The 11,012-nt window shown below is 39.8% G+C and overlaps 1 protein-coding gene and 1 non-coding gene across 2 annotated transcripts in view; one reads left to right on the forward strand and one right to left on the reverse strand.

The window, feature by feature from the left end:
* The window catches only part of LOC108249898 (CD2-associated protein), a 94,827-nt gene extending 86,323 nt beyond the window's left edge, over positions 1–8,504 (forward strand). The window contains exons 17-19 of the mRNA XM_037981710.1: positions 2,564–2,760; positions 4,150–4,213; positions 5,928–8,504. Coding sequence (XP_037837638.1) covers positions 2,564–2,760; positions 4,150–4,213; positions 5,928–5,969 — 303 coding nt within the window. The 3' untranslated portion in view covers positions 5,970–8,504. The remainder of the gene's footprint in view (positions 1–2,563; positions 2,761–4,149; positions 4,214–5,927) is intronic.
* Positions 8,505–10,819: 2,315 nt separating this feature from the next.
* Positions 10,820–10,891, reverse strand: trnak-uuu. Its single transcript has one exon. It is a non-coding gene; the product is annotated as a tRNA-Lys (tRNA).
* Positions 10,892–11,012: the final 121 nt, after the last annotated feature.

An 11,012-nucleotide genomic window follows, 5' to 3' on the forward strand; every position in this document is an offset into this window, starting at 1 on the left:
AAATAAATTAAATTAACATAAATGAAAAAGTGCAAACAAGGCACATCAAGGCCAATGAATAACAACAGAGAACTCTGAAAAACAGAGAGATGCTGTACTGTACTGTGCTTTTTGTGGCACAGGCTGCATGTTGGATCACTACATGTAACAAAACAAAGCATATCTAATGCTGAATTTAATAGCATCATTTTACTGGTAAACATGGATATTTTTACTAAGTACAAAACATGCTTTCCGTATTCAGTCTTGTAAAGCCACCCGCTGAATTTTGGCTTAACTAACCATTGTTGGTCAAACCTGCTCGATCAATGTTTATTGCTGTGGCGCTTACGACGCGCTAACTCCAGTGGCAGCTAAAAGTGGCTCAGCCTCAGGGCTCTGCGCACAGACCTGAGCACACGGTGGAGGCGTTTATACTTTGCGCTTACATCGGTGCAGTTTTCCTGAAAAGACAGTGGGCCGTACGCTACATAACCAGTGGAAATACGGTAAAAAGGAGAGCAGATGGTTGTCACGTCAAATATGGCTGCACATATTCAGGAGGAGGAGCTGTTGTGTTTCTGGCTGTGATACAGAGAGGATGTTTAAATTTAAAGCATTCAGTTTGACTTTCATTGATTTATTTGCTTTAGTTGTCATTAGTCAATCTTAGGACTAATATTTCTTCCCTCTGTGGTCTATAAACACTCTTTTTTATCGGCTGCAGCAGTAATCTCCTTCTGTGAGTCTTGAACCGTTTGATTATCTTTGTGGTCTCTCAAAGAGGGGTCATATAAATGCTGATACAGGCGAACCAGCTCAGCTAGAGCATCAAAATTGTCCATTTTGAATGTAGCGTGGCATGGGGACCTTCGTGCAGGGGCGGGGACAGCGCAATTGCATCACTGTTGGTGTGCGCACCCTCGCGCGGTGAGATAGATAAAGGTAGCGGTTTTGGGGGTGCGGATGGAAAAAACGTATATAAAAAATGACGTATTTATAATAAACAAGAGGAGCTTAGCCTGGCGGCAGGGTCACCAAAGCCTGGCGGCCCACCAGGCTTATAATACACTGGGGGAAACCCTGAAGTGTTGGTAAAAGTGTTGGATGTGTCTACAAGACCCAAATATACCCTCTGGTCCCCAATTTAGACGTGCTAGCTTTTTGCATATCAAGCCATTTTTACATCCCCTTCACTGGTCTGCACAAGGATCAAGGATTACATCCAAATCAGACCATTTCTTTTGGGTGCTTAACCCCTACATTAGTAGCGGCCCCTGTAATGGGGGCACCAGCACTGCCAACAAGATCAGTAGGCCTAGGGACTAAGGGGTTACCTGCTTTTGTCAGTAATAAAATGAGATAAAATTTGAAAAAAAAAAAAAAATCCCAAGAACATGACATACAAACAAGGGAAAAAAAAAAAACTAAAGAGAATTTCAACTTTACTGGAGTTATAGCAAACATTGGTAGTTCTACAGTTTTACTGTGCAGACAGAGATCCAAAGGTTCTATCTGAATAAATGAGCAGTTTATCAGCAACAATTGCAACAATTGGCCTTAAAGGTTTTTCTCCACAGACAGTGTCACACTGGCCAAGTAATTGGCTCCCTCCGGACACCACTGTGTGACCAAAGCATATCGGGCATGTTGAGAGGGACACAGTGGACCACCCCTTGCTGCTTTGTCTTCCACTTCAGCGCTTCGTTAATTGCCTTTAAGGCCATCTCACTTGGTTCTAGGATGGTTAGCCAGAACTAATTACAGTTTCAGAGTGAAGCCAGGCTTACTGGACAAACAAGAGCAGAAATAAGGGTCTGCTGAGTAGGACAGGTTTGCATCCGAGTCGCTTCATTCACTCAAAATGAAGGGAAATCTTTTGACACATGTTAAGTTAGTATGTTTGATTAACTGTAGGTGCTACATCACTAACGTCCATGGGTTTAGAAGAAGTAAAGAATTGCAAATTGTGACAGAAACAGAAGTTCAGCAGATGAATGGTAATAACTGCCCTGAGATACCAACAATGAAGGGGTGGAAACATGGAGTGTGACAGAAACAAGCTACCCAAACTACTGTTTTTAGAGTGTCATTTGCTTAATGCCTTTTGGAACTCAGATCTATAACTTTGTGAACCAGTCACAGGAACATAGCTTTAGAAGAGTGACAAGTGGATCCACTCTCCACACCACACAGAATGCGGTCAGTCCATCCAGTCACCATGGAAACGCGGTCTGTGTAACAGAAGATAAACCTGGGTCCACATTCAGTGTTTTGGGGAGATTCGGATCTCTCTTCTTCTTTGTGAGGAAAATAATCTTTCAGAAACACTGAATTCTAAATTTTCAGGTAATTATACATATTTGGTAAAGTATCACATGATTTGCCTAAAGATACTCTGGTAACTACGGGATCTTTAAGTAATACACGGGGGAGACCTACAGAAGGTGTGCAGTACTCTTGCAGGAAACCAAAACCACTGGTCTAAATATGCTATGGTTTTGTTTTGTTTAAGAAATAGTGTTGCTTGTTTGGCACAGCTGAGGAAAATAACTTCCACCCTGCCTCTGCGTTCTATCCGCAGCCTTCCACCAACAGTGTATCCCAGTCACCGCCACTCCACAGGGCCACCGAGGCCAAGCCGAGCCCCGCAGCAGCACCGAGCTTGGACGTGGACGCCTTGCAGATCAGCAAAACCGAGTCGAAACTCCAGCTGGACGAGTTCAGGAGCCAGATAAAGGAGCTGCTGCTGACTGTGGAGCTGCTCAAAGCTCAGCAAATGTAATTAAACCTGATGTGCACGAGATCAGGGTGTCAGTGGCAAAGTTTTAACATGTTCCCTGAGGATATAGACTTAGGAAATATTTTGAAATGATGCTTGGATTTTTTTTTTTTCAGGCTTTTGTATTTTTCAGTTAACTTACTGCGAGGTTAACAATGGGGAAAAACAAATTTATATAAATTTTGAGTGAGCTCAGATCATCCAGTCTTTTTGCATCTGGTATAGTTAATCCTTTTGTCATCTTTTGTGTTGTGACTCGAATCACATCAGCTTTAAAAATCGGGCTTGATTTAAATGAAACTTTTATCCATTTTCAAGTGGCATTCTGTGTGAGTGTTAAGAAAAATTAATATCTTACCTGTTGTAGATAGGTTTTCGAACAAAGTTTAAATCTGACAGGACAGACAAGCAAATTGCTTGTCTGTCCTGTCAGATTTAAACTTTATCTCTCCAAACTGAGGTTGTCTAGTCTGAATTCGGCTAAGCCCAACGAGAATTGATGCTGTCTTAAAGAGCTCCAGTCTACAAATATTCCTAGCGGTTCACGCAAACGCTTTTTCATACACCTTTTTTAAGACTGTCAGTTTTGCAATACATGGTTTTATATATGGAATTCTGTGGATATTTGAAAGCGCAAACGGCAGCGGCTAGTTGTAGCACTTGTGGTGTAGCCTGGGGAACTTTCTGTAAGAATATTATAATATTTCTACTTAAATCAATGGTAATGTTAAACTGTCAGCGATGGAAAATAGTTTAAATAATAGTGTTTGGCAAATTGCTATGAAGTTAAAAAGATTGGACATGTTTTACGTCAGTAAAGCAGGTCTGTTCGAACTGTGTTGACAAAATAATAATGGGACCTGCTTCCAAAGTTTAATAGCGGTGCAAACGTTATTTTATAAACCTTTACACCTCTTTAATAACATTACACCGTTTCAACAGAAATCTGAAGTGAAGTCCACAGAATTCCTTGTAATTACTGTATATTCAAAACTTGATGACAACATGAACATTTATAAAATAGTGTTCTCATAAACTACTATGAAATTTTGGAGCCTGGAGGATTTTTCTTCCCAGACGGCAGCAAACCACTTTGGTCTTTGTTGCGATCAGACTAGTCATTAGCTCATTAGTCCTGCCAGACTTAAACTTTAATTCTCCAAACTGAGGTCGTTCAAAGAGTTATCTTCAGCAGGTGAGATTTGAACTGTTCATAACTTTTAAACAGAACATCACTTTAAACTGGCTTAAATATCCTTTTAAACCGATAATAGTCAAAGAAGCACATCCCAAGACTTTAAATGATATTTTTAGTTTGTTTTTGAATATTGAGTATATTTCGATCATGGTTGAGCTGATGGCATGTTTGTGTCTTTGCCTATTTCCAGGAAAGAGATCTCAGAGCTGCGGGGAGAGCTGGATGAGGAGCGACTGAAGCGCATGAACCTGCAGGTAGCATCAATCGCTTTAAGAAACACACACTGAGCTGTCTGCGTTCATGACTCCATCAGCTTAAACAAATATTTATGCTTTTGGTTCCACACACAGCAGCAGCAGCTCCATGTTATGGGCACCTGAGAATATTTTTAACAGACAGGCAGAGAAGTCTGCAGCTGTATAATACTGAATGCAGATGCAGACAAATTTGTTGGTACCCTTTTGTTAAAACACGAAAAACCCACAAAGGTCACCTGAATGACTTTAAACCCACAAAAGTAATAAGAAAAGGGTTACGTCAGTGTCAGATTGCTCCTTTGGTCACTGTTTGAGTCAAAGTGGACTTAATGGAAGACGAGCAAAGAGGACACCAGATAATAAAAATGCCAGACTGGAATTTGCCAAAATTGTAAATGGACTGTACTTATATTGTGCCTTTGTAGCCAACCAGGCCACTCAAAGCGCTTTACAACACAATCTGCCCTCATTTACCCATTCACACACACATTCATACACACTTTACTACATCTTTACAAAGCTAATCTGAATAAATCCTTCTATTAAGTCTAATCAGTGCTTTAGATCGCAGTCATACACTGATAGGGCACATCAGAGGCAATGAGGGGTTCAGTGTCTTGCCCAGGGACACTTCAACACATGACTGCATACTGATGGGATTGAATCTCCAACTCTCTCGGAAGATGACTGTTCTAACCACTGAGCCCCAGTCGCCCCAGTTAACAAGCCAATACATACTGAGAAGCCACAAAGCTTCTGGGAGAATGTCCTTTGGACAGATGAGACAAAACTGGAGCTTTTTTGGCAACAAGTTCCATCAGCTCTATGTTCACAGAGCCAAAACTAAAACATAGTAAGAGAAGAACCCTGTACCTACAGTGAAACATGGAGGAGACTCGGCTCTGTTCTGGGTCGGACACAGGGGTCCTGAATCTGTGCAGAGTACAGTGAAATCTCAAGACTTTCAAGACATACTGAAGTGAAATGTACTGCACAGTGTCAGAAAGTTTGGTCTCAGGTCATGGGTCCTCCAACAGGATAATGACCCAAAACACAGAGCTAAAAACAGCAAGAATGGATCAGAACAAAAACATTGGATCATTCTGAAGTGTCCTTCTGAGCCCTGATCTAAATCCTGTTGAACATCTGTGGAAGGAGCTGAAACCTGCATTCTGGAGAAGGAACCCTTCAAACCTGTGACAGATGGAGCAGTTTGATCAGGAGGAGTGAGACCACATACCTGTGGACAGGTGCAGGAGTCTCAGAGAGAGTTATAGAAATCACCTGATTGCAGTGATTGACTCAAAAGGTTGGGCAACAAAATATGAAGTTACGGGTACCATACTTTTTGTCAAGGCTAGTTGTTTTATTAGTTTTTTTAAATTATTATTATTATTCCTCCCCGTTTAATTAAAATTCAAAAGCAATAACTGATTTTCATTTCTGTCTTTAATAAAAGGGTACAGAGAAATTTGACGGCATCTTTACTTGTGTAAAACATTTTACGTCATTTATTTTTCATAATATTTTAAAGAGATTATCAAACTAGAATTGATCAAGCTTTTTTGTTTGACGTGTGGCCTGTTGATTGTTCAGAAAAAAAACTAGACAGTTTGGCGTTTTTAAATTTTTTTTATTTGTAGCTGACAAATCCAACTTTTCTGTACCTGACACAGTCACAATCTGCTTTGTGTGTTTGCGTTCCTCACAGATGGAGGTAGAGGAGCTAAAGCGAGCCATCCACTTGACGTGAAGAGTGCGCTCCAATCCACAGCGAGCCCGTAAGGCTAGCTCCCGGCACTCCGAGCAGTCGGAGAAGGAGAGGACGGGGCTGCTAGCTGAACGGACAAAGAAAAGGTGGTGACTCTCTCGAACCACCTCGAGCACAATCCTTTTCAATGATCTAAAAAAACAAAAAACAAAGTTATATTTGTAAGATTTACATTTTGCACATATTGTTTTCAAGCTAGGTTTAATTAAGTTACAGATGTATGTTTCTGTTTTTCTTTTTCTTTTTTCTTCTTCTTCTTCTTTTTAATTTTGCCAACACACAAAAAAAAAAAAAATGACCCAGAGGCCTTACTTCAAACTACTGTGCTGGACGGTTCTGCCTCTGCTACTCTCTGCTTCACTCCGGTGGTCCCTCCTGTACTCGGAGAGACGAGGTCCACTCTCAGTACTACTGACTCTGTGCAAAGCAGAGGGGAGGTGCTTGTTTTCCTCACCCCACTTCCACTCTTATTCTTTTATGATGCACAAGTATTTGATTTTAAGCCATGTAAGATGTATGATTTGAGTTATGGGATTGATCTGATTTTTCTGCCTCGCACGGCAGCTGTCGGCAGCTGCGGCACTTCGCTTTGAATTTTCTGTCTTTTTTTTTTATATATATATATTTTCTAACATTCCTTTCCAGGGTAACACTAATGTGCCTGTTCAAAAAAGAAGGAAAAAAAATCTATTATAAAGTGTTTGTATTGGGATCTGGAATATTTGCAGCATGATATTGTATATCTATTTTTTAAGTCTCTCGACATGTCTGGTCAGATTTTAGTTGGCCTTGGTCTATCTTGTCACACTGTCACTGGGAAGGTTCTCCCCCCCAATTTGTCCTCTCCTTCAGAGTGAATCCGAAGATCTGACCAGAGCCTTTTCTTTCTGCGGGGCAATAAGTACATTCCACGTACACAAACTGAGTTAACTGGAAGCACAAAACAGAGCGGCAGTCGATGAAATAAATTCTTCTTGTCTTTATCGCACCCTTTATGTGGCATTGGCTGTTTGGGACTAAAATGATTGTCTTTGGAAACAAGCTTCTCACCGCCTACATCCTGAAATCTGTTGTTGGATCAGTGATCTTAATGCTGGATGGACCCTATATTTGCACCACCACGGAAGAGCTCAGCTGTCCTGAAATTCTCTGCTGACATTCTGGATGATTTAATGATTGTTCCCAGAAAGGATGCTGATTTTTTTCCTTTTTTTTTTCTTCCTGTTTTCATTTATTTATTAAATCGTTTACTCAACGCATTAGCCCCCAAATTTGAATGCTAACTACTCACCACTGGATTTTTATAATGCTGACTGGTCTGAGGAGTGTTTTACATCTGTCTTTGTTGAATGTTTCAGATCTATGATGTTGATACTGGTTCAAGCTATTGAATAAAACCAGGTTGAGGCTCTTTTTTAATGTGACCGGGTGTGTCACTGTTGTCAGTTTGGACCGAAAGTACAGTTAAATAAAAGTATGTGGCTGTCTCAAGTTTTGTTTTTTTTTAAATGTGGAAAGAAAGGACATGCTTTCACTGATGTTCCCATAAAAGAATAAGCAGGTTACTAAATGCTGAGACACGGTCACATATTTTGTTTGGTTTATTTATGGTTTTTTTTTTTTTTTTTGGAAAAACAAAAACAAAACTGATTTAGCTGCAGTCTCACTAAATTCTAAGTGTTTGTGACCAAGCAAACAGCTAGGTTTATGACTGTGTTTTGACAGTTTTTGAAAATCACAGCCTGTTTTAGCTTGTTAAACGGTGTTCTATGCCGTGAACATTATAACGTTTCCCCACATCGTTTCAATTAGTCAGCCAACAAATACTAAAACCGCCATTAGCTGTATCTACTCATTGCTTTTTAGCAATCATCCACAAGCTAACATGCTTAGTGTGGTGGTGAGTAAAGAATACAAGTTTTGTTTTTCTTAAAAGAATAAGAAGGAAATATTTGATGTGGAAAGGCACATGGGCCACGTGAGCTATGGAGACATTTTCCTCCAAATTAAAGGTTACTGTTTCACATCTGCTACTGTGTACCACAAATGGAAATACTTTCACTGTGTGTACTTGTGTGTGTGTGTTTTCTTTTCATGCATACATATCTCACAAATGTCTTAAAATGTACTTTTAATCTTAATGTTTGATTTGATGATTCTGAGCTGCAGAGTGCTTTGACTAAGTCCAAACTCGAATTCCGACCCGAATTAGTTTGACTTGCGTGCAACGTGCCGATTCCTGCCATTAAATCTATTTTTAGTGCTTTTTGACATTATGACTGGAAATGAAATGATCCTTGGGGAGGGAAGGAGTGTTCAGGCTCCGGCTCTTTATGTGATATCTGTAATATGATGTAACTTCCATATATTGTACATTCCAGAGTGGGACACCAAGAACAGAAGAAATCTCTACACATTTATAATGTATTTTCTGGTGATTTTGTTTACATGAGCTGTATCTTTGCATGAGCTGAGAATCTTTGCAGAAATTAATAAATATCTCTATTTCCTGTCACAGATTCCTCATCCTCTCTTTCTATAAAACGGTGCATGGCTTGTTAAAGTTTTCACACTCGCACAACAACCTCCAGGCCTTTTCATGCCTGAAAAGTATTCTTAGAAATGTTGACTGAAAAATATTAAATTCACACAGAGGAAGAGTTTCTGAGAAAATGCATTTTATAGTGTTAAGAGAGCAAGGGGGTGTTCCTCCCTTCATGGTACCACTGTTCAGACCTGAACCCCAAATCTGAAACAGTTGGAACGTTGTGTAATAGGTAAATAAAAACAAGATCGTTTTTGCAATTTGGGGTTGCACCTGTGGAGATGACAAATTTTAAGAAGACTGAAGAAAGTTCTTTTTTTCTTCCAGCCAGAGCCAGAATGCACATTTTATACATGTTCACTTAAAAAAAATAGTTCTGCCAATTTATAGTTTTCCCTCTCATATCAACATATTACATTAACCAGATTTAATGTATACACTTTAATCTCGGGTGCTCCAAAAAAAGAAACTGAACAATACTATTTAGTGATCTCAATGTCTCAATACATTAATGCAAATCAGTCTGGAAGCAATTTTCTGCCACGTGGACTGTGAAAAAAATTACTTTTCAAATGCCTCAGAGTGCTAATGGAGCCAAATGGAATGTGAATATAGCAACAACAACAACAAAGCCTTTAAGTTTGCTGTTTTTGTTTCTGTTTTATATCCAGTCTTGTATTTGTCTGCCAGTGTTGTAATCAGAGCTTCACAAGAATCACAGCATGATGCTGAGATGTTTTCAGAGTTGCAGAGATTTGTTTAGTATCGATTTACCATTGCTGCATACCAGCCTTTCCTGGTTCTTAAATGTTTTCTTGCCCCCCATGCTGCCAATTTCCCTCCAATTTTCACTTACGCTGCCACTAGCCTCACGTGTCAGTGTAACACTCAACAAAGAGCTCTTACTCTTCCTTCAGCAAATTTCCAGAGGTCTTGCAGCTGCACCTGGCAGCATTTAGACAGCCAAGAAGTCCAAGATCTCAGTGGGCCATCTCAAAAGATGCCTAAATTTCTAAAAATGCACACGCGAGAGAAGAGGGATGACAAAGGAGGTGTGTGTGAGCCGCTATGCAAAAAAGCTGCATACAGGTATTTTCTGCTAAACTCTGTCCTGGACCCATGCTGCATTAAAAAGGAAAAACAGTGTCTAAAATCCATTTTGGGTCACATTGTTAATTAAATTAAAGGTAAAAAATGTTGGTCAGTTTTTTTTTATGTGTTTATTTAGACACTGGCTGGCCAAAAAAAAAAAAAGTTGCCACCAAAAAAAAAAAAACTGTTACACACTCTAATATTTTGTTGGACAGCCTTTAGCTTTGATTACGGCACACATTCACTGTGGCATTGTTTCAATAAGCTTCTGCAATGTTGCAAGATTTGTTTCCATCCAGTGTTGCATTAATTTTTCACCAAGATCTTGCATTGATGATAGCAGAGTCTGACCGCTGCATAAAGCCTTCTCCAGCACATCCCAAAGATTCTCAATGGGGTTGAGGTCTGGACTCTGTGGTGGCCAATCCATGTGTGAAAATCATGTTTCATGCTCCCTGAACCACTCTTTCACAATTTGAGCCTGATGAATTCTGGTATTGTCATCTTGGAATATTCCCATGCCATCATGGAAGAAAAAATCCATTGATGAAATAACCTGGTCATTTGGTATATTCAGGTAGTCAGCTGACCTCATTCTTTGAGCACATACTGTTGCTGAACCTAGACCTGACCAACTGCAGCAACACCAGATCATAGCACTGCCCCCACAGGCTTGTACAGTAGGCTCTAGGCATGATGGGTGTAACACTTCACCTGCCTCTCTTCTTACCCTGATGTGCCCATCACTGTGGAACAGGGTAAATCTGGACTAATTAGACCACATGACCTTCTTCCATTGCTCTAGAGTCCAATCTTTATGCTCTCTAGCAATTTGAAGAATTTGAGCAATTTGAAGACTTTTTTTTTCTGGTTAGCCTCACTGATTAATGGTTTTCTTAAGGCTACACAGCTGTTCAGTCTCAATCTCCCAAGTTCCTGCTTGTCTGGTTTTAGTTTAATATAATTTAGAGTATAGCAAATTACACTATCAAAGAACAAACTCAACAAAGACTTTGTTGACAAATGAGTTTTGTCAAGAACTTCTTTGATACTAACAATTGCACCATCTTCAAACACTTAAAGAGTTACTTACAATGACATCATTTTTACCTCTCAGGCAAAGCAGCACATACTATGGCTGGATTAAACACTAAACACACTTGCAACACATACCAGCATTAAATGTACAAATTGATGCCCAACTGGGACTTGAACCCATGACCCTGAGATTAAAAGTCTCGTGCTCTACTGACTGAGCTAGCTAGGCTCTGAGAGAGAGAGAGAGAGATAGAGAGATAGATAGATAGATAGATAGATAGATAGATAGATAGATAGATAGATAGATAGATAGATAGATAGATAGATAGATAGATAGATAGATAGATAGA

This window comes from Kryptolebias marmoratus, linkage group LG19 (assembly GCF_001649575.2).
Source record: "Kryptolebias marmoratus isolate JLee-2015 linkage group LG19, ASM164957v2, whole genome shotgun sequence".
NCBI lineage: Eukaryota > Metazoa > Chordata > Actinopteri > Cyprinodontiformes > Rivulidae > Kryptolebias > Kryptolebias marmoratus.